Source organism: Nyctereutes procyonoides, unplaced genomic scaffold (genome assembly GCF_905146905.1).
Source record: "Nyctereutes procyonoides isolate TBG_1078 unplaced genomic scaffold, NYPRO_anot_genome, whole genome shotgun sequence".
NCBI lineage: Eukaryota > Metazoa > Chordata > Mammalia > Carnivora > Canidae > Nyctereutes > Nyctereutes procyonoides.
The window spans coordinates 14,927,454-14,951,297 of record NW_026575046.1 but is presented as its reverse complement, the minus strand read 5'-3'; the positions used below and the strand labels follow the sequence as shown (position 1 = coordinate 14,951,297).

The 23,844-nt window shown below is 47.0% G+C and overlaps 1 protein-coding gene across 8 annotated transcripts in view; it reads left to right on the top strand.

The window, feature by feature from the left end:
* AGXT2 (alanine--glyoxylate aminotransferase 2) overlaps positions 1–23,844 on the top strand; it is a 36,655-nt gene that overhangs the window by 12,080 nt on the left and 731 nt on the right. For 7 of the 8 annotated variants that reach the window (XM_055325766.1, XM_055325765.1, XM_055325762.1 and 4 more), the window contains 9 exons: positions 649–743; positions 2,488–2,581; positions 3,243–3,336; positions 7,417–7,517; positions 8,087–8,179; positions 10,970–11,102; positions 13,361–13,452; positions 14,996–15,145; positions 19,537–19,635. In XM_055325766.1, the coding sequence (XP_055181741.1) occupies positions 649–743; positions 2,488–2,581; positions 3,243–3,336; positions 7,417–7,517; positions 8,087–8,179; positions 10,970–11,102; positions 13,361–13,452; positions 14,996–15,145; positions 19,537–19,635 (951 nt within the window). Of the gene's footprint in view, positions 1–648; positions 744–2,487; positions 2,582–3,242; positions 3,337–7,416; positions 7,518–8,086; positions 8,180–10,969; positions 11,103–13,360; positions 13,453–14,995; positions 15,146–19,536; positions 19,636–20,579; positions 20,946–23,844 lie in introns of those variants that run through there. The other variant, XM_055325763.1, reaches the window with a different exon arrangement.

The window sequence follows — 23,844 nt, the reverse complement described above, 5'->3', positions numbered from 1 at the left end:
CTTGCTAAATTGAGATGTTTTCTGCATCTGAAATGACTGAAAGTTTTTTTAAACTGAACAGAGACGTTAAAATGCTGGCCAAGATTTGCATTTCCAGATTCAATGAGTTTATATATGTAGTACCTAGAACAGTGCCCAGTACCTGGTTTTAGCTTTTATTATTATTTTACTGTATTATCTAGGTCCTCTATTCATACACACTGAACAGACAGGCTGGGGAATCCTCTCGGGCTGCAGGATCTTGGAGATGGCCTTGTCCAAGCCTTCAGAATCTGGTTGACTGGTCGAGGTTCAGGAGCTAAGCAACCCAGTCTTCAGATCCACTCACCCACTAACCAATCACTCCATACTCTTCAGCGAGTCTCCCCATCTTGGCATTTTGCAGAGCATTGAATAGAGCCAGTGAAAGCCTGGGATGTTTCATAATTGGGATAATTCTTAGCCATTTTTTTATGTCTAGCTGTTAGCAGCTGTTGAGTGAAAAGCAGTAGAATTAATGTAGTAATTCAGTGATGGGACTGCTTGTCTGAAGGTAACTCTCCTTGATTATTAGAGGTTGGGATATGCAGTCTTTAGCAATTTTGAATTAATCAGGTAAAAAGGAAATAAACTCATCTATGAGGCGATGTGTCTTCTGTTTCCCTCCAGGTCATTTTCTTGGTGAACAGTGGCTCCGAAGCCAATGACCTAGCCATGCTGATGGCCAGAGCACACTCAAAAAGTACAGACATTATTTCTTTCAGGTAATCACACCTTGGAATAACCAATTTTAATAACACTGACTTGCTCCAACACTAACTGTGCATTTTTAAAACATAGCCCAAAGGGGAAGGGGGCTTTCCCAGGAGTATCATTCTAATTTTATGTTGTTGTTTTTAAAAGATTGTATTTGTTTATTCATGAGAGATGCACAGAGAGAGGCAGAGACACAGGCAGAGGGAAAAGCAGGCTCCCTGCGAGGAGCCTGATGCAAGACTCTATCCCAGGACCCAGTAGTCATGACCTGAGCCAAAGGCAGACACTCAACCCCTGAGCCACCCAGGTGTCCTAATTTTAGGTTTTAGAGCAGAATCAGTCGAATGAATTTTATGACTGGATAACTCCATCTAAATTGGCCTGATACAAGGCAGGGTTCCCTGACTTGGGTACAAACAGCTTGGAGTACTACTAGTTATGTCATAGATCATTCTATAAAATTAAACAGATGGTCATATGACAGTTTTTTTAACTTTGAAGGTATGCCAAGTGGTTAATGACCGGTTGATACCCATAGATGTTCTATGATATGACAGAGGGCCCATTTTCATCTCTGCTTATGCTAAAGAGCCCTCTACTTCCTAGTGTCAGCTGCACTAGGTTTTTACCTTTTATTCTCTTTAACTTCAGAGGATGCATGTTTCTGCTTCTTCAGGTGACTTTTTGAAAATTGATAATTTAATAGATTAATTACAAACACTTGGTAGCTATATTAGGATTAAAAATAATAGAAAACTAAGCATTTTGTTTGCAGTTGCCTCCTTTGGGTAATTTTATATAGCACATAGAAATAGGTTCTTATAATAAGGTTTATGTCAAAGAGTGACTTAGTAAAAGTAGATAGAATGAAGAGACAGTCCCATTCTGTCACCTATCTGGCCATAATTTGTGTCTCAATTCAAAACATTTGATTACCACAGCTCATCCAATACTGCACATCCCATATAAAACATACGTGTAGTAACTATAGGCATAAGGAAATGTTTATTATCAAAGAAATATGGTAATAAAAAACGTGATTGATGTTTTACCCAAATAAACACGTTCAGATAAGTGTTGATCTATTCAAAGCAGTCATGTGTTACTAGGTTTCAACACGTTTGTGTCTCCTCCTTCAAGATAAATGACCATCCTTTTGAATAGTCTTAATAGTCATAAATCCTCACGTAAGGGTGATTTTGATTTGGGGAATTGTCAAAACCCAGTTGAAGCCAAAACTGGTGATTAGGATGATTTATACTAAATACGATAGTTTCAGGTTCAAAGAGAAACAAAACCTATGTTTCTCATATGCCAAATAAAGTGGCTTATGTGGCATTTGTGCAACAGCCACATTACAGGAACAAAGATGTGGCTTCTCAAGGTCACTGTTTTGAAGACTAATACTCACTGAATATATAATTACTGGCATGTTGCTAAAAATAAGTCTTGCTATTGAAAAGTAACTGAGTAGGGCAGTGATGAAGATTAGAGTTCTTGCCCAGATGTTCTCCAAAGCTTCCTTTCCCAGTTTCAAGTCTATGCCCCCAAAAGAAAAGACAAAGAAGTAAATTCTCGTAGCAGAGCCTTAGAAGATTTCTTAGAACTCACTAGAGTTGCATTTTAATAGTGTTCTATTTTATCTCCCTAGCCTTCACGGATCTTCTCTTTTGTCCTACTTGGCATTCCACAGGCCAGAAACCAAAAAAAAAAAGAACCTAACCCCATCTTCTCACTGTTGCTTCTCTGCAGAGGAGGCTACCATGGGGGCAGTTCTTCCACACTTGGCTTGACAAATGTAGGGTCCTTCAAAACGGAGCTCTCCAGTGGGTTGGGCTGCCAATCAGTGAGTTTTGAGATTTTTTGTCTTATTTTTCTAAAGGCTGCTGGGTATATGGTATGATTGACCAGATTGTCCAGGTATTAGGATTAGAAATGAATATAAAGCCTATCATTAATCAGGGGCTGAATTTGACTTAGTTGAACCAAAGCCCACTTGGAAGAAATGTTTATCAGATAGGCCTCCAGAGTCTGAGTAACATTTAATGATAGAGATTTTTAAACTCTGTCTTGCTTTTAAATAAAATCAAGTAAATTACAAATAAATGCATTGAAATTAGTTCTCAGAGCCTTGAAAGCATAAGATTCCTATAGAACCATCTTTGTACTCACCTTCTGTTCTCACCTGTTATGCCCACCTCAGCAAAAGAATCAGATATGATTATTCCTACTCTTTCAGATGCTCGTACCTAACTCTTGAGCAAGTTGTTTCCAGGTTGACACAAAATCAGTTTCCTTTGTGAAGTGCCCACATAACTGATTTCTAAGAAAAAAAAATTATCTTTTCAAACCAAAATATTAGGGTTTTATCCTAGGTAGGAGAGGAGTATGGGAGGCATCTCAATACCAAATTAAGAAGCCCTCTTATGCTAATCGGTATCACATGCTCCTCAAATTGGCTACCTTGTCTTCACATTTTGCCAAAATCCTTCTTTTGTCATTTACAGACAATGTGCCCAGATGTTTTCCGTGGCCCTTGGGGAGGAAGCCACTGTCGAGATTCTCCAGTGCAAACAATTAGGAAATGCAGCTGTGCACCAGGTTCAACTGGGCAGGGAGGGAGGTGTGTGGTGGATGGTCGGGAGGGGTAAGCAAACTAGAGAAAGGCTGAACCGTTCCTGAGTGAACAGATCTGGGGGAAAAAAAGGAAAAGGGAAGAGCCATAAGAAACAAAACCAGAAAGCCACTTCCCCACTCCAACTCCTCCTAACACCCTACCCCCACCCCGCCCGTCAAATCAACTTTTCTCATGCCTGCTACCCACCACTGTGTTATCTGACCGTGAGGAAGAGCGTCTCATGCTAACAGGGCTAAATTAAACAGACTAGCACTTGGTACTTAATTAAAGGAGCTCTGTTAGCTCTATTAGCAATCGTTCTGCTATCAATTTTAAAAGAAAACAAGGTTGGTGGGATTGTTTACCAATTCCCAGTGGTGAAAGGGAGAGGAAACGAATACTTTTAGCAATCTCAAAACTCCAGTCAAGAAGCTCCCCCAGGGACTCTGAATGCCAGCCAAAATGAGAGCTGTCAAAACTTAAGGCCATCCCCCAAGGCTGCTGACATCTCTTGCAAAAGTTTTAAAGGCATTCTCCAAAGGAAAGCTTCCACTCACTTACCGCGTTTTTATTTGCATTCTTTACCTATTCTTACCAAGAGAGGAGGCGTGGAAGCAGAATCTTCTTTGCTAATCAGCAGGTCTCACCTCATGCTTCTTGGCACAGTTCAGCACCTCTGAATAAGCTGCTCCTAAGTAGTGCGGAAAGAAAGAGCTAAATGCTTCTGCCGAAGATATCTGACGGAATAGTCTGACTCACAGGGTTGAGAAAAAGAATACAAATGGAAGTCTTCAAAATCAGCTTTGAAAGGAAGAAAATTCACAGGCTCCTTAAAATTCAGATGGGATAATGGCAAAATGGAGGTAGGAGGATAAAAGAATGAGCCCTGAAAGAAGATGTCTTGGTCACAGAACTTAAAACTGTAAGGAAATTTAAAGCTATATATACAACTCTCCATTTTAAAAATGAGGGAACCAAGGTCCACACCTGGGAGGCTAGAGAGCTAGGACTTAACCCCAAGCCTTCAGACTCCAAACCAGGGCCCCCCAGCCTATGGCCATCCTTGTTTACACTGACATCCCAGCAGGATGAACCCAGGGTAAAAATAATTCCCATTCTGCTGCTGACCAGGATTGAGAAGACCCTCGAAGTGAGGAGACCTAGATGCTACTCCCAGCCCCAGTTGGGTCAGCTATGAGCAAATGCTCCATCTTTGCTTCAGTTTTCTCATTTGTAAGATAGAGATAGCAGTACCTGCCCCCTGTCCCCTATTTCCAGGCTTCATAAGATCAAGAGAAGAGAGCTTTCTGTACAGGAAAGCAGATAATAGCAATGCTAAGTGTACCCCTAGAGCCATACCTGTGTGTCCTACCTAGATGGCATCAAGAATTATTATCGGTTTCATGCACCTCATAGACTTCAATCTGACCACAAAACCACGAGCACAGAGCTTAGCAGGCAGAAGCTCTCAAGAGATGGCCATTTCCCTCCATCCCCACTCTGTGTCCCTCCCTCTTTCCATCCTCTCTGCCTCTTCCCTCTTTGAGGGCTTCTTGGTTCTGGGCCAGGTTAAAAATACTAGAACCCCATGGTCATCTCTCTAGGGGCATCTGGAGGCTAGATGATAGTGACAGAAACACATTTTGGCTTCTCTGAACTGTTGTCCTTGGCATATCTGAGGTCAGCTGTTTTCTTAACTCATATCGTCAAGAGACAAGGCTGATATAATATAAAAAGGGACGGTGGCCTCCTCCAGGGCTTTTGGGAACCGAGAAGTGTCTGGTCTCTATCGTAAAAAAGCAGATTCATGTGTTTGCAAGTGTAAGCCAACGTGTAAGTACTTTGAGTATAGAAGATTCTAGTTCTCAATTCCTCTTAGGGTTCGTTCGCTGGGCGCATACAGATGCCAATCTTGGTAGAAGTTCTTTCACCTCCAGATTATGTCATCACGGTCCCCATGGGCATAAGCAGAGGTCCATGTTGTGAGCCTGATGTAGCTATTGCCGTGGTAGATTTCATTTCCTTCCTCTGTCCTTTGGTGAGGATTTTGTCTTTCCAAGTGTTCTTTTCAGACCCTGAATTTTAGATGTAACCTGTGATGACATTCACCTCCTAATGCCCACTGTCCCACAATGTACCAGGCCATGGACCAATCATGTCATTCTTCTTCCTTCACCTTTTGCGAAATGAGTTTCTTTTTTCCTTAAGAATTGTTCTTTCTGGGATCCCTGGGTGGCGCAGCGGTTTGGCGCCTGCCTTTGGCCCAGGGCGCGATCCTGGAGACCCAGGATTGAATCCCACGTCGGGCTCCCGGTGCATGGAGCCTGCTTCTCCCTCTGCCTGTGTCTCTGCCTCTCTCTCTCTCTCTCTCTGTGACTATCATAAAGAAATAAAAATTAAAAAATTAAAAATAAAAAAAAAAGAATTGTTCTTTCTTGGCCTTTCACTCTCTTTAACTGTTTCTATACCTCTGGCTAAAATAAAAACTCTTCCGTCTCTACTCTGTTGCTTGCATGGTATCCAGGAGAACATCCATTCTTTAAACCCTTGGTGTTGTCATGGTGACGCCACTGCACCACTGTCTCTCTCCAGAAGCAGCCTGACCTGGAGTTACAGCAATGAGCTCAGGAAGGAAATGCGAAATGTGAAATGAAATAAGAAGCTGATTACAGAAGGTGACCCCTCTCATCACTGAATGTGTGGTCAGTGGGAGACAAATCATGAAAGGTCTATCACAGGCTTAAGCAAAACCTTCTCTCTCTGTTTTGTCCAAATTTAAGCCATTAGGGTTGATTATGCTCCACCCTTGATTTCTCTAGTTACAGATAAGCTTGCTAAATTTCCAAATTATATTTTTTGAACATATGATCCACCCTTTAGAGTCATCTTTGGATGTTTCTCTTCTTTTCTTGATAAAAATTTAAAAATCCAGTCTCCAGAGGCAGAAATTTATTTGGCTAGTATATCCTGCTCATCAAACAACTTAAGCGATGCTAAAAATGTGCTTTCTGGGGTTGATATCCTTTTCATTACTTCTTCACACTTCCAACCTCTAACTCCAAGTAAGCAAAGACATCAAGTACCTCTCAAGTAAACTTTCCCAAAAGTCACATGTACGTTAAGGTCTGTTCAAGGCCAGGCAGTTTTTTCCCATTTTTAAATGAAGATCTGAAGTAAAATATAATTTATGCTTCAGTTTTGATGATGATGACAAAAGTTTTCTGTCCCTTATCTCTAGACTTCAAGAACTAAGACTACATCCATGCATCTAAGCTAGGACTAGGATGGGAGGTGGTGGCTCTCCTTCCAGATGGCTTTCACTGTCCCTGGGGCCAGGGCTTCCGTCACATCCACATGTCCCTCAGCACCCCTTCTGCTGTCCATGGATATGGGTTTAAGTTCAGAAACTGTGTGGTGCTGTTTAGAATCAGAGGTGTGGATGAAAATTCTGAAGGTTCAACCATGTGTAGATGTAGTTGATCTGAGACTCTTGGTATTCCAGAGAAGGCTTCCTCTCTCTTGCTCCCATGTATGAACATTATCTGGCTCTAGTACATTCTTCTTTAGACCAGACTCCAATTGTTCTATAAACATATTTATTAACTCTAAAGACTGAGACACTCTGTATCTTTAAAACTGTACATCAGATTAAGTGGCAATAAAAGGTAAATAGAGTTATTTCCAAATAGGTTAAATCCACACTCCAATTATTTTTGAATTAAATCTACCCAGTTGAGAGGACAAGTAACCTTAGGTGAAACAGCTCTGTATTCCAGACTCAGTGATACTTCGGGGCATTTCTTCCCCAGATGGAAATGACTGAAGTGGTTTGTTTATGTCTTTATGGCTATCCTCGTCTTTCTGCTCAAACCAAAGTACAAATTGTTCTGAAAGAATGTCCCCTCTTCAGAATTCTATATCCTCACATTCTGTTTACTGTATTCTCAGGATTCTAGTCCATCTACTCATCCTATTTCCTTTTTTCTATGGTTTCCCATTCTTCTGAATGCCATTCTCACATCTTCAAATGCTGTTTCGTTTGTTTGTGGTTCTTGTTTTTGCAGACTGCTGCCAAGCAAAAGACCAGTATATTGAACAGTTCAAAGATACTCTGAACAGTTCTGTGGCCAAATCAATTGCTGGATTTTTTGCAGAACCAATTCAAGTGGGTATACTGACCATAAACATTAATTGGGCTGACTTTCAAATTATCAGAGCATTTTAACTCATACATTCTAGAGAATTCCAAAATATTTAAGTGACCATTGCTGTGTCCCTCTCCAAATTCAATTCATTCTCTTGGCTCCTTAAAAAAAAAAAGAGTGCCCCCAATTTTCTACTGACCTTCAAAAACTATCTCCTGTATTCTTGGGCTGAACAGATAGATGAAACTATTGAATTCCTAAAATTCTGAAGAAAAGGAAACCCTAGCAATCTTTGGTTGCTTAATACCCACACCATCAGGGGGAGCCTTTCTCTAATGTTACCAAATCCCCTTAATCTACTTTGTTTCTAATCTCAGAAGAGAAAAAAGTTTTGTGTCCTTTTCCCAAAAGTCATGGCACAAGAGTAATGGCCCCTCTATTCACCCATAGTTGGAACAGTTCTAAAGACCATTTTAAAAATTGCTGGTATTACTAATGCTAATGATGATAATGATCTATCTTCTTTCATTTTTAATAGTTTCAAAGGGCTATGCTGTTATTATAGGACTCCCTGTTTGGTCTTTTGCAGGGGGTGAATGGAGTTGTTCAGTATCCAAAGGGGTTTTTAAAGGAAGCCTTTGAGCTGGTGCGAGAACGAGGAGGTCTGTGCATTGCAGATGAGGTGAGTGGCTGTGGAACAGGGTGATGTAGAGAGCGAGAACAAGAAAGGCATAGGGAGAAACCCCTTCAAAACCTCCTCTGCAATCCAAGACAAAAACGTCTTCTGTGGGAATTCCAAGATGTGGATTAATGAAGCCTTTGCTAGTTGACTGGTTGGTTGATGGATTAGTTGGTCCATTTAATAACCAAAAGAACCTAAACATCCAAGTTGGAGTCTATCAAATGAGTGGCTAGCAGGCACAGATGATGCTGTCATCACCTAAGATAGCTTTTTAAGTTCCCATATGGAGATTGTGTCAGAGGCAGTTCAAAAACCACATAGGAAATTTCATCTCGTAACCAAGTTTTCATCCTAATTTTGCCAAATAGTATTAACGAGGCTGGCAGCATTCATCTTAATAAAAAAACTTCTTTGGAAAAGATATTAAAAGAAAAAAATGCATGGGGCACCTGGGTGGCTCTATTGGTTAAACGTCTGACTCTTGATTTCAGCTCAGGTCACCATCTCAGCATCATGAGATCGAGTCCCAGCTCAGGCTTTGCGCTGGGTGTGGAGCCTGCTTAAGATTCTCTCTCTTTCCCTTTGTCTCTCCTCCCTTACAAAATAAAAGGGGGAAAAAATGTGGACGCTAAGAAAGAAGAGGGCCACCATTGCAGATATTTAAAAACTAGTTCCAAAAAATTCTAAAATAGCTTGAGCTAAGGCAGCATTGGTGGAATAAGCAAATGGTACCTCCAAAGGGATACTCTAAAGGGAATGAAATTCATTGGCTCTGTGTCTTTTTTAAAGGCATCAATTTAATCATAACCATACTTCATATTAGAGCATATCAAAGACAGCAGTCTTTTGTCTACTAGGAATAGCAATAGAGGTCAAAGGACCATTGCCAGGACCAGAGATGTGCTCCCGGCTCATTTCAGGGTGACCGGTCATAATTCTACTAACAAGAGTTAGACCCACCAGGAATAGGTGGGGAGCCTGTGAAGATGTTTCATACCTGTTTCAGTCCTGCTGTCTTTGCCTGAACATTTTTTCTCAGCTAAACATTCCCTATAGTGGACTTTGGGCTGTCTCCTTTGCAAAAATGTTTTTTGCTGATTTCCTCAGCCGGGTCTCTGTTATCCCCAGCTGGCCTGGCCAGTCCTCAGAGTGCTGCACATGTAAGCGAGGGCCAGCCCAGCCTCCCTTCCCCAACCTGTCGTTACAAGTTTAGGGACTGCAAGCCAATCAAAGTTAACTGTTACTAAGAAAAGAAAGGAAAAGAAAAGAAAAGAAAGAAAAAAAGAAAAGAAAAGAAAGAAAAAAAGAAAAGAAAAGATAAAAAAGAAAAGAAAAAAGAAAAGAAAATTCTGTTGGTTTACGATTTGTTAAAGAATAAACTTTAACCTTTGGAATCAGCACACAGTGAAGCTGCCACAGACTAATGAGAGGGCAAATAGATTAAATTTTAAAAATATATGACCTTCAGAATTTTCTAAGATAGGTGGTTTTCTCACAGTTTTGGTCTAAGAATTATTTGTTTACTTTAAAGAAAGAGCAAGTGAGTGCAGAAGGGGAGGAGGAGAGGAATAGGGAGAGAAAATCCTCAAGCCAACTCCCTGCTGAGCACAGAGCCCCACTCAGGGCTCAATCCCAGGACCCTGAGATCACGACTCCAGCCAAAACCAGGAGTCTGTGGGCCAACCGACTGAGCCACCCAGGTACCCTGGTTTTATCACTTTCAAGGACATAATTAGAAACTACCTAACATAGGGTGACCTTAAGAAGGATTGTCCTAATGACCAAGTGAAGATAAGAACTGCTAGATCTATAAAGTGCATGTAATAGCAATTCTATAAGGTATGTCCCGTCGTTATTATTTCAAGGAAACTTTACCAGAAAGGCTCTGGCAGAAATTTGCAGGGAATGTCTATGTGGCTTTATTCAGTTAGGCACTTCTGCTACTTCTGTATTCATTCTACGTACTAAGTACTGACTTTTATCAGGCACTCTGCCAGGTTGTTGTGGAGAAAGAGAGGAATAAGATACAGCCCCTGTCATCAGATACATACAGTGGTGACAGTAGTCCAAGGTGAGAAGTTCAGATGACAGCACGCCTGGGTGCCTTGAGGGGGAGCTCTACGAGGGCTCAGGAAAATCTTCTTAGAACAAGTGATGATGAGGCTGTTTTGAAGGACAAGAGGAGTTAATGAGATAAAGAAGCAGGGAGAGGGTCTTCTAGAAAGAGGGGAAAAGGCATGCACAAATAAACCAAAGTTAACTTGATCCAATCCTAATTTAACTGGCATAACTGGGTCATCTTCATAGTTCTCCAACCTGAAAGTCCAAGATTCTCAGGAAAGAAAGGAGATCACAGGGAAGAGAATGACGAGCCTATGTGGACCACGTGGCAACCATACCAGCCCCAATCCACTCCCTATAACTCCTGCTTCATCCAGCAGGGAAGAGGTGGTTTCTTCCCTGCTGCCTTATACACTGGAGATCCTATGAAGCATTGCTAACCAGAATGTTCCTTTACACATGCACTATTTATATGACTTTCATAGCAGTCCTGTGATATACTACTAGTACTATTTCTACTTAACAGAGTTAACAGGTTCAGAGGACTTCAGAAATATATCCAAAATCCCATAAAGTTAGTAGCACATGGTTTTTGGTAACTAAAAGCTCAGACACAGATTAAGGGCCATGTCCATGGTCATATAAAGATGGTGATGATGATGGCTGGCAAGGATGATATTGAAGAGGAAAAGAAAGGTTTCCAATGATTTTGGATTTGTGTTCCATCAGGTGCAGACAGGGTTTGGAAGGCTAGGCTCTCACTTCTGGGGCTTCCAAACCCATGGCATCCTCCCAGACATTGTCACCATGGCTAAAGGGATTGGGAATGGCTTTCCCATGGCGGCAGTTGTGACAACTCCAGGTAGGGCCTACGGGCAGGTTGCATTTGTTTCTGGGCCTCCTGCATCAGTGATGGTAGAAAACAGATGTTTGGGAACTTGTGTGGGTTGAAGACAGTGCTGGGAACTGTACATGCATTTCCTAAGCAATAATGAAAAGAAACAGTCTGCCATATGGTAGAAGAGATGGAAGAAAGCCAGCCCTTTCTGCTCTTGCTGTAGGGAGACTAATTCTCCCACCCCCACAATGAAATGCAGGGTTCTCACACTCCAACAAGGTATAGGAAATCGTGCCACAAAAACAAAACCCACACAAGCGATCCTTTCTAACCAACCTGAAGCTAACTGTGAAATTTCCAGGGAATCCTATTCTGAAGGAGACTCTTATTTGGTCTTACTGTTCTAATATGTTATAAACTCAAGGCTCAGAGTGACAGTTTTCTGCTTCCATCTCATCAACAAAACAACTGAATAAATATATCTCGCTTAGCCAGAATATTCTATCAAATGAACATAAGACCAAACCCTATTTTAAATTTTAGTGAGGTTTTATGGAAAATTATTTTTATGAACCATTTATCGTTAAAAGTCTTTAAATTATTTTGCTCTTCCCACCAATAGTAAGCACACTTCCGAGGTACTAAAGGATAATTAAGTGCTCTGATAGTTCAGTATTTTTATTGAATGAATAAAGTAATACAGAGTCCAAGCTCCTTCTGCTTGCCTCATGACAGGTCAATAATTTGAGAGGCGAGATGCTGGGGCAAGGAAAGCCAACAAACCAAGGAGATGCGAGACAATTGTCCTAAAGAATCATCTCTCCTGGGCAGGAAGTCCAAACTCCTTGTTTGTTAGCAAAAGGGAGAAGCACAAGGGAGTTGGCTGCAAAGGTGACCAATGTCTATGGACCCCTGAGAAAGGTCTCATAACTTCTTTGTCTTTGGTCATGGTCGCTCTTTGCCTATGGGAATCTGGTCATGTCCTTCCAATAAATCTTAAACATAGCATCAGCATTTCTGTCTGTACTTCCTTATCTCCTTAAGTGATGCAGGTTTCGGGTTAAAAAAACAAAAACAAAAAAAAACAAGTCTTTGCAAATCTCTGCTGTAAGCAAAATTCCTTCAAAGATTAACATGCCTACATACAGGGCAAAGCAGATGTTTCCAAGCTATAGGTCACAGCAACAAGAGAAAATGAAGCAATTTGGAGTCAGACATGCTAAGCTTCTACCTGTTACAGGTACTAAAATGTGGATGCAGAAAGTGAAATATAATGAACCAAATATATGCTCACCCTGAAAAAAATCCAGAAATTATGTTACTAAATCCTTCATGCAATCTTTTTTTAAGTATCTCCTTCTTAGTCCCAAGAGTATAATACAGAAAAAAAGGTTAACTAATGAAGGTCCCATGTAAATTCCCATAAATCAAATGTTAAGGTACTTTTCAATTCACAAAACACATGGAAGATTGTGTTATCATACTTCTCATTAAGTAAATAATTTTTCCATATCCACTGGCTGAGTAGATGAGTCAGCTAGGGCTACCATAACAAGACACCACACGCTGGGAGGCTTAAGCAGCAAATATTTATTTTTTCATAGTTCTCGAACCTCGAAGTCTCAAACCTGGTCAAGGTGCCAGCAAAATTGGTTTCTTGTGAGATATCTCTTGCAGATGGCCAACTTCTTGGTGTCCTTCTATGTCCTTTTCCCCAGACAGAAAGAGAGAGCTCTGATGTCTCTTTTTCTTCTTAGGATGATACCAGTCCTATAAGGGCCCCATCCTTGAGACTTCATTTAACCCTAATTACTCCCCTAAAGGTCTCATCTCCAAATCTGCTCACATTTAGGAAGAGGGCTTCGACATCTAAAGAAGGGTCACAGGGTGGGGAGACACACATGTAATTCCATCCCTAACATCCACTATCGGGCCACCTGGGTGGCTCAGCGGTTTAGTGCCACCTTCAGCCCAGGGCCTGATCCTAGAGACCCAGGATTGAATCCCACGTCGGGCTCCCTGCATGGAGCCTGCTTCTCCCTCTGCCTGTGTCTCTGCCTCTCTCTCTCTCTCTCTCTCTCTCTCTCTCTCTGTGTCTCTCATGAATAAATAAATAAAATCTTTAAAAAAAAATCCACTGCCTGGTGAATGAAGAATGGATTGGCTATGATGCCATGAAATATATTATTAATACAAGACAAAAGTAAATATAATTGGAATGGTGTGAGAGGAGATAACAGGAATGTCTCACTCTTTATCCACCTTTTATTTTCTCTCCCTAGAGATTGCCAACTCTCTGGCTAAATCCGTTCTTCACTTCAACACCTTTGGAGGGAACCCCATGGCCTGTGCCATTGGGTCAGCGGTTCTTGAGGTATGTTCTGGCAGCCACGTTAACATCCCTCATTTCACAAAATTACTTCAAAACCACACACACGTTATCCAGCCTCTGTCAATTACATTATTAAAGTGAAGAGGTAATACCAGTCCACAAATTTAAGTCAGATTTCCAGTCATTATTGTGCCCCTTCACCCATTTTAAGATCTACTCTGGGTGCTTGAAGTATTATGTATAATAAATATATATTTTATAGAATAGAATAATATATAATAAAGTTCATATGCATGGGAAATATAAGAAGAAGCCGCTAGCTGGTAGCACTGAAATTTCTTTTTTATTTGAGTGGTACGTGATGGATAGTCACCAACTGTTGTCTTGAATTCAGGTTAATTTTCACCCTGTCCTTGACCGTCTTCCTTCCTTTTGTTGCACAGTCATAAAGAGAATCTGAGTTCAGTGGGACCAATGAGGGAATTCAGCTGTTGTTCAGCCCCACTTGCTGAATTTTCCTGGTGTGTCCTCTGTGAAATGTCCTTGCTAATGTGCATAATAGCATTTGCTTAAGTAAGTAAGTATAGGGTATCCCTAGAAGAATGTCCAAGAAATGACTCACTGTGGTCATCTGTGGGGAGGAAAACTCGGCAGCTGGGGGACGAGGATCAGCGAGGATCCTTCTACTGTACACACTTTCATATATTCTGATTTTTTAATGAGACACATGATTCACCTACTCAAAAAATGTTAAGTATCTTTAAATAAAAATAAGTAAAAGCTTCCCTTGCTACTTAAAAAGTATGATAAGTATGATAAAATCACAATATGAAAAGCACAGCTAGGAATGTGTCATTTACTTCATTTTGTTGACATTGCCATTATGTCACCTCAACCACATAGAGAGGACTTAGGTGAACGAATAGGTCTTAAGTCATGAAGTCATGCAATTATTATCAGCTAAATATAAATGTAGTATATTGTGCGTAGTCAGTCAAGAATCACAAGTCTCTACCATGAGTGGAAGTAGGTGAAAATTTTTTTGTATCCTCAGGACCCTGGCCCTGGGCCCACACAGGGCTTCGTTCAGCTCGTCAGGTCGAGGCCCTGTGGTGGGACACTCGGCCAACGACAGTCTGTGTCTGGCTGAGGGCTGCTAAACTTAGGTCAGTAAGGTCCCAGTAGGGCCATAATCTACGACAGGTTTTTGTTCAGGTCTTTGTTCATTTGTCTTCTTCACCGCTGTATCCTACTTTTCAGCAAAGCCTTGGCGATAATGAACCTCAGGATTATGGCATCTGTGTTACAGGCTGCATTGAGACATGTCTTTTATTCTTTCCTAAATTTTTAACCATCCCTGAAGATCAGAAGGGTCTGGGGAAAGTATCCCCTATACCAAGACTCTTTTTCTCCTTACAGCAAATCTTCTTGTAGTACAGAGCATAATCACGTTAGACTTTGGTTTCCATTTGTCTGGTCAAGTTTCTGTAAAAAAGGCCATACACATTTACCTCTGTGTTTCTCAGTCAATATTAGAACTTTTTTTTTTTTTAATGCAAGGCCATTTGAGACTTTCTCTAAACAGGTGATTAAAGAAGAGAATCTACAGGAAAACAGTCAAGAAGTTGGCACCTACATGCTACAGAAGTTTGCGGAGCTGCGGGATGAATTTGAGATTGTCGGAGATGTGCGAGGCAAAGGCCTCATGATAGGAATAGAAATGGTGAAAGATAAGGTAGGTTCGGATATGCCGTGCTCTCTGTGACTTCCTGGGGACAGCAAGAGTTAAAGTGGAAAGCATGAGCCACAAGGTCACTTCATACATTCTCAGGGAGAGAGCACACAAGGCCAGCGAGGCTCAGCAAAGCCCATCCGAGGTACACGGGGAGTGCAAAACGCCAGCAGGTCATCAAGAGTTTTAGAGGAGGGAGGGAGGGAGGGCGTTTGGAACAGGGAGCTGATATTTTTCCTGCCGCTCTAGGCAAAGAACATTGGTGATGACTAAATATTTAGAATTAGACATATGGGGAAGGGAGGAAGTTATTTGGGGAGCGGCAGGTGGCCCAGAGAGCTTGGGGAAGTAAGGAAGAAGGCCAGGAGAGAGTTGTGATGATGGTTTGGGATGAGGACGTTAGGATCTACAGGATTTTGTATTTGTCTGTTTGTGAATATTTTTCAGTCTCCCAAGTAACTAGGCAGGGTGTGACTTTCGGATGACATTTCCCACAGTGACTCACACTCAATATGACAACAATTGGACTTAGCATTTTCCCCCAAACCAGTTATTCCTTTAAGTTCACTGTTTCTGTTTCTCACCCTCCACTGTTCTCCCAGTTACCCAGTGTCCAGATGAGAAAATAACCTTCTATCTCTTATTTCTAGTGCCAAATCCTGCTGATCCTTTCTTTGCCTCTGCAACCCAGGTCCCTCCCCTCTGTAAAAGCAAAGCCCAGATCATAGGGGAGTCATAGGGGGAGAATCTTGGCACCAGAGCGAAGAGTCAAACTAACTCCTTCACCTTAGCTCTTGCCCAGCTTTCTCCTAAGTGGCTTCTTACAGCATCCTAGTTTTGGAAAGTTGATGCTCAATAATTTTAGGACTCAGACCAGACTATGGGTATAAGACTCTTCCATTGATGCCATACAGCAGAGCCAATACAAAACTGGAATGTTTAAGATTTTAAAGCTAAGGGGGAAAAAAAAAAGCTAAGGGGAGACAATAACAAAATAAGAGTAACATGAGACTAGGCCCTCTGGCTCACAGGCCACAACATACTTCTCTTCAGCTTGTGGCCAAGGCAAGGGCTGTTATAAGGCTCAGAAGATTCCATCCCAGTCCCCAACCCAGGAGCTCCCCCAAAGATATCTACACTCCCAAGTCCAGACTCCACAGAGAAGGGAGGGGTTCCTCTTTTTCCCACTGGTCCAGCTTCTCCGTGCTCAGAGACACACGAACAAAAATGTTCATCAGGACTTCATCTGTCATGGTAAAACACCAGCATCCTCCCACATGGCCATTGGTACAGTACAAGCTAAATTATGGTACATCCATCCCACGGTGGCATAATCATATGTTTGAGGGGAAATATGTGCAAATTGTATTATAGGAAAAAATAAAACAGGCTATCAAATAGTGTCTATTGATTGAGCTCTGCCGTTGGGTAGTGTTAAGCATGCGCTCTGAAGGCAGACCACCCAGATTTTCACCCCAGCTCATCCATTCCTTAGTTCCATCTAATGTCCACTCAATGCCGTTCACTTCCCTACATCCAATGCCACTCAAACTTTTCCCCAACCATGGACCGCAGTACTCTCCTGTCTATATCTACCTGAGGCAATCCTAGCCTTTTTCCAGATCCAACTATTCACCACGCCTCCTTCCTAAAGCTTACCTTTGTTTTTCCCTTGGAAAAGGGCTCCAGGACTCAGAGAATCCCTCCAGCACCCACTGCCTAAAAAGCTCCTTCGAAAAGATCTTTCAAACTCTGTATTTGTTGGTTCAGTTTTCATGCAGAAATAGCTTACTTTCCTAAATAAGTTATGCACTTTTGAGGCCAGGAATCAGGCAGATGGTTAGTACTTCAAAAGTGTTTGTTGACTGAGTTCAGGTCCCTGCAACCCTTCAGACCATGTTCAAATAATTACAACAGCTCAGAACTTTACTATAACACTGTCCACCATAACCCAAAATTGAAATTCCCCTTTGCTGTTGGTGAGGACATAAATTGGTACAGCCCTTTAGACAGCAATTTGCCTGTATCTTTCAACATTTTAAATGTATGCACTTTGACCTAGCAATTCCACTTCTAGACATATGTCCTAAGCAAATACTCATAGAAGTTTGAAAGATATAGATGAGCAGGAATGTTTGTGGCATTGTTTAGAGTCATAAAAAATTAGAAACAACATAAACATCCAGCAATAGATGATTAAACAAATTATCAACAAACAATGAAATGCTGGGTAACCTTGAAGAAGACGAGGTACAAATACAATGACATAGAAGCATGTCCATGATATATTGTAAATTGTTAAAAGCAAATTGGAGAACATTATAAAGTATGATTTATTTTTTAAATATGCATATAGATGTATTTGCACACATAGAAAAAGTGTCTGGTTCACATGAAATTATTAATGGGAGGTAATCCTAGGCATAAGATTGGAGGAGAAGAAACTTTCCCATTTCCCTTTATGCACCCCCATTTCAGTTTAAGGCTTTTTTCTCAATAACCATGGATGGGTTACTTTTATAATTATTTAAATGCAGATTTACAAAAAAAAAAAAAGGTAAACATGAAGCAACATTACACACCCACCAAGAGGTTCGGTTACAAACATGCCTACTTGATTATCTAGCAGCTGGGACATAGGCTTGAGCACAGAGCCTGGGCAGCTGTCCTGGGGCTGTGTCTCAGAGTTTCCGGCACTGCTTTTCTCTGTGGAACGCATACAAAATGTTCAGTTAGTCACAGCAGTTGAGGACAGGGGATGATCAAATGGACAAGGGAGCAGGGAGGGTGCTGGCCCAGTCCAAAGTGAGGCCAAACTCCACCTGTCCAGACCTTAACTATCCAGCAAGGCCCCACCAACCCAACCTCCCCTAGAGAAACCCTTCCAGGGGGTGCTGAGTGCCTTCTGACCTCTCGCTATTCCCACACTACATTTGACCACTTTATGGTTCTCACAGCTACCTCCACTATTTTGTCATATTTTAGTCTTCCCTTTTTACTAGATGAGAACCTCAGAGGCAAGCAGGAATGTGTGATGACATCTTGGGATCAGTGAGAAGATCCTGGTCCTGTCCCCTATCCCAGGTCCTCATTACCTAGCAGTCTGAAAGTCTGAATGTTATTTTCTTTATCTCAAGGCTTTAGGACAGACAAAAATGCAAACATCTCTGGGAAGCCCAGTCTTACTCTGTGCTGGGACATTGAGACCTAAGCAGGAATGAAGGGGCATGAGGTGGAGTGCAGACTAGGGAGTGCAAGGGATGGATATTGAAGCCTAGAGGGAAGGCGGGTAGGAGCCCTGAGAAGAACAAAGCTGGGACCCCCTGGAGGGAGCCCTCCTGCACCTCATAAGGATGACAGGAGCCCGGATCATGCCTTATGCATGTGAAACCAGAGAGCCAGACCCACGCTGATGCTCATCACAGCCGTGCCACAAAAGAGAAACTCATGGTGGTGACAGCGATGAGTACTCAAGACAAGTTCACACCAGTAATTCCCACGCAAGCATCTGCCAGGCATTTCACAAATCCAGATGCCTTGGCCTGCCCCAAGTCTTCTCATTCCATACACTGAGCCTGAGCCCCAAATGTCTGTGGTTTGAAAAGGCTTCCAGGTCATGCAGACACACAGTCAGACGTGAAATGACTAAGTCAGAGGGAGGCATTGGTACTCAGGATCAGACGACAAGAGACGCACAGAATAGGCGCCAGCCCCCAGGCCAGGGCCACCAAAGGGGTACTGACACCTCTGGACCCCAGAGAGACCAACTTCAGATGCCTGATAATTTGAAACAGCCTCCGGCCCCCCAAAGTGCTTACTTTTCCCAACCTTGGAGGATTAAGTCTTGGGGGACAAAGAGGAAATTCCACAAGCCAGAGAGATGCGGACAGCTGGCGCCACCCCAGCTGCCCAGGCCATGCAGTGGCCCAGGGAAAGCCTGGATCGTTCAAGCCCTTGTGTAACTTAAGAGCCATTTCCTGGACTTTGATATGAGCCCTCTACGTGAGCAAAACAAAGTGAACAGTTGAGAATTACCACACCAATAAAGCCAGCTCCACATTTGGCGAGGGAAGAACCAAGTTCCCAGGACTGCCCTTAGCAGAGCCAAGATTCACCGGCTATCTGCATTCAACTTCATTTTTTCTTTTGGAATTTGGGATGAACTGGGATAAAAACAAGTATTTTTAATAACACCACCTCCCCCCCAAAAATTCCATCCAGTAATTCACAGCTTTATTTTTCTAATAGCTATACTCAATTACAGTGAGGAGAGAGAGACTGAGAGGGAGGGAAGCGGGTTGGTTGTTTGAGTTGCTTTTTTGCCCCCTCTCTTGGAAATAACATCCTTAACAAGTCAAACCCGAATAGGAAATATGTATTAAATGTATTTGCAGATGAGCCGCCAGCCTCTTCCCCAGGAAGAAGTCAATGAAATCCACGACAACTGCAAACGCATGGGGCTTCTAATTGGCAAAGGTGGCATTTTTGCTCAGGTAAGAGAAAGGCCGGCCTTTTCCTATCCCTTTAGGTGGGCGGCTCCCCGTTGTCCCTCCTGGTCTCTTCCTCCGGGCAGGATGCTCAGGTTTCTAGAGGGGGGTGCAGTGAGGCCCGCGGGCCACTAGAGGTCGCCGTGTTCGAGCGGTTGAGTTCCCGCCGCTCTCGGGGACCGTCCAACAAGGCACCAAGAGGGACGTACGAACCACAGCCACGGGACTTGCGGTGCGGGTCTCGGCAGAGTCATCACGGTCTTGCAATGACTAGTTTGCCGCACGTATGAATTAACTCAACCTCAGGCTCTGACTTTGGGGACTCTAAACCTGCTGGGGCATAGAGGCCACTGCGGCCAGGAGCGACCCAAGAGTGCTGGCGGGTCCTGGTGACCCTGCAGGACGGGGGGGGGGGGGGGGGGGGACCACCCTGGCTGGGTCCCCGGTGGGAACTCAGAATCAGCCGCTCACGGCGCCCTTCGCCCTCAGGCTGGGAGACGCAGGGACCAGCTTTCCCTGCTCCTTCCTGCAAAAGCCACAGACAAGCCCCAGGCAGGGGTGGCCCTGGCGTGGCCCTGGCCTGTTGGGCGGGCGCTGCTCCTAGAGCCCCCTGCCCAAGTCTCCCACGTCAGCAGGACCCTCACCCTGAAGCGCTGATATTTGAGATTTCGCGTATCTTCCGCCCCTCCCCTTCGTCATCTTTCTTTCCCGATGTCATTCTTCCGCTTTCCCTGCTCCATCCCTGCCCCACACTCTCGAGGCGCCAACACTCTCGCCTCCTACTTGTCAGGGAGCACAGGAGCTCTCGGATGACATCTCTGTGTGAACTCCGGTGTCCCCACTCCACTTCTTCCTTTTCTGAAGATTCAGGCACTGAAGTGTCTCTCCTATTCAGATTTAGATCCTCTCCCTGTACTCCTGACCCCTGACCCTCTCTACTTTTGCTCAAGGGGACATCACTCGCATCTGTGACTCTTCCCCGTTACGCGATAGGCTAAACCAACCCGCCTCCAACAAAACCAGATGAACGCTTGTGCCGGGACATTCGCTGCGAGTTCTTTCTAGTCCCCGTCACAGTTATTTTTCTATATGAATTAATGATCCAAAATCCTGTAACTGGGCAGCCCGGGGGGCTCCGCGGTTTAGCGCCGCCTTCAGCCCGGGGCCTGACCCTGGAGACCCGGGATCGAGTCCCACGTCGGGCTCCCTGCGTGGAGCCTGCTGCTCCCTCTGCCCGTGTCTCTGCCCCCCTCTCTCTCTGTGTGTCTCTCATGAGTAAATAAACAAAATCTTTAAAAAAAAAAAATCCCTTAACTTACAAAGACCCGAACATTGTTTACTTAGTTATTTCTTAGTTATCTGGGAAGCCCGTCAGCACTAAGCAACAGTTGCTATGCTGGATACTAAAGTCACAGTGAGGGGGATCCCTGGGTGGCTCAGCGGTCTAGCGCCTGCCTTCGGCCCAGGGCGTGCTCCTAGGGTTCAGGGATCGAGTCCCGCATCGGGCTCCTTGCACGGAGCCAGGCCTCTCTAATAAAAAAAATAAAATCTTTAAATATATATTTAAAAAAAATAAAGTCACAGTGATAAATAAGACCCCGTCCCTCCCCTCTCCGAGCTGGTCTCCGAGCTGGCAGGAAAGAAAGACACATCACCAGCAAGGACACCGCAACGCAGCAAGCTCCCGGAGGGCTGCAAAAAAGGAATATTACAGGAGGAGGAAAGAGAAGGGACTCCTAGCCCCGGCCTCCTGGCCGGGCTGAGCCTTACACCTTACGCAGCGAGATAAACACTCAAGGCTCGGGCAGGAACACGGCGGGGTGCCAAGAGCTCCAAGCACTCTCGAGCTTGCGGCGGGCAGGGTACTGACGCGGGCACCCTAATGCTCGCCGGGCGGGCGCCGTGGGGCCCCTCAGCCGCGGCGCCTCCCGCAGGAGAGGACTCTCGTCATGCTCATCTTCCAGATGAAGGACGAAAGGCACCGACGGGTTAATCGCTCCGGTCACAGCTGGTCGGCCGGGGGAGGCACCGGGACCTGGTGTCTGGGTCCGTCCTCCGCGCCGCGAGGATGAAGCTGAGGCCTCGGGCCTGGGGGCAGGGAGTGTGGGCGGCCGGGGAAGGGGTGCGGACGGCGCCCGCCCAACCGAGCCGCGCGCAGCCGCGTGCAGGGGGCGCGCGGGGCCGGGCGGGGCGGGGCGGGGCGGGAGGGGCCGAGGGGAGGCGCCCGCCGCCGCCCTACTTGGTTCCGGGGCGACGGCAGGCCGCACGGTCGGAGGCGGTACGACCCCCGCTGCTGCACCCCGAGGTGGCCTCTGCACCCAGGCCCTCCGCGGGGACCGCAGCGACAGCCCGACGCGCGCCGGGCGTTTCCGGGCGGAGGGAGTGCGAGGCCGAGCGGCGCCGCGGGGAGGGTCAGCAAGGCCCGGGGACTCCGGGGACTCCGGGGGGCGCCCCTGCCCCGAGGGGAGCGGGTGCAAATAAGCCCGCGGGCTCGGCGCGGAGCGGCTGGGGCGGCTGCGGGACGGGCGGGGCGCGGGCGGGGCGCGGGCGGCCGCCGGCACCCACGGCGCCTTAGTCCGTCGGGGCGAAGGGGCCAGTAGCGTTTGTAGAGGGGCGGGGGGGGGGGCGCCGAGGAGCCGGAGGGGGCGCCACGCGGGCTCCAGGGCCGAGGGCTCCGCGCGCCGCTCACCTCCAGGCGGGCACGTGGGGCCGGGCGCGCGAGCGCACGAGTTTCTCGAAAGATCTTGGCGGACGGCTCCTGAGCAGCGGGAGGCGAGGCGAGGCCGTCCTGACCCGGGGAGAGGCTGGGAGCCGCGGCGGCAGGTTAAGCGCCCCCCCCCCCCCCCCGGGACGGACGCCGGACGAGGCCCCGCAGAAGACCGAGAGCCGGAAACGCGGGCGTGGGCGAGCCCCCACCCAGGGCCCCCGGCTCGTCCCGCGGGCCGCGGTGGGGGGGGGCAGCCTCGGCGGGGGCCGGCCCCGGACCTGCGCGCACGGACGTGGGGGCGCGGGGCGCGCGGGGAGGGCCGGGGGGCGCGCGGGAGGAGGGCGGGGGTGGCGCGCGGGAGGAGGGCGGGGGGGGCGCGCGCGGGGAGGGCCGGGGGGGGGGGGGGCGCGCGCGGGGAGGGCCGGGGGGCGCGCGGGAGGAGGGCCGGGGGGCGCGCGCGGGGAGGGCCGGGGGGGCGCGCGCGGGAAGAGGGCCGGGGGGCGCGCGGGAGGAGGGCCGGGGGCGCGCGGGAGGAGGGCCGGGGGGCGCGCGCGGGGAGGGCCGGGGGGGCGCGCGCGGGGAGGGCGGGGGGGCGCGCGCGGGGAGGGCGCGGGGAGGGCGCGCGCGCGGGAAGAGGGCCGGGGGGGCGCGCGGGAGGAGGGCCGGGGGGCGCGCGGGAGGAGGGCCGGGGGGGCGCGCGCGCGGGGAGGGCCGGGGGGCGCGCGCGGGGAGGGCGGGGGGCGCGCGCGGGGAGGGCCGGGGAGGCGCGCGCGGGAAGAGGGCCGGGGGGCGCGCGGGAGGAGGGCCGGGGGCGCGCGCGGGGAGGGCCGGGGGGCGCGCGCGGGGAGGGCCGGGGGGGCGCGCGCGGGAAGAGGGCCAGGGGGCGCGCGGGAGGAGGGCCGGGGGCGCGCGCGGGGAGGGCCGGGGGCGCGCGCGGGGAGGGCCGGGGGGCGCGCGGGGAGGGCCGGGGGCGCGCGTCGTGCCACCAGCATCCCGGCGCTGCCGGCGGGCGGGAAAGGGAGGAGGGCGCGGTGGGGCCGAGCCCCCAGGCCAATGCGGGGTGGAGGAGACGGACGTTTTGGCGAAAAGGGCAGGCGCGGTGGGCCTCGGCAGCGGGCTGCTCCTGGCAGAGGAGGGTCGCAGCGCGGCCGCGGGGGGCCTGGGTGCAGAGGGCAGAGGAGGGTTCTGGAAACTGAGAAGCGAGAGGGTGGTAGGTGCCTGGCGAACGCGGAGGCTGCCCTGGGCGCTCCGAGGGGTGCCGGAGGGAGCCCTCCGTGAAGGCAGGGGGAGGACCAGGAGGTGAGCGAGGACCGGAGAGGAAGGCGGGCAGCGCCAGATGCTACCAGAACGGTTAGGAGATGGGAGGTGCGCGGCCTGCGTACAGCGTCGGGGAGGGAGGAGACCAACCCAGCGGGGACATGAAAGACACGTCAGAAAAATAAGGTTTTAGATTCTTATTCTTGGCTTAGTGCATTTTCTCAAAGTTGTATTTGATTCTACGATGACCC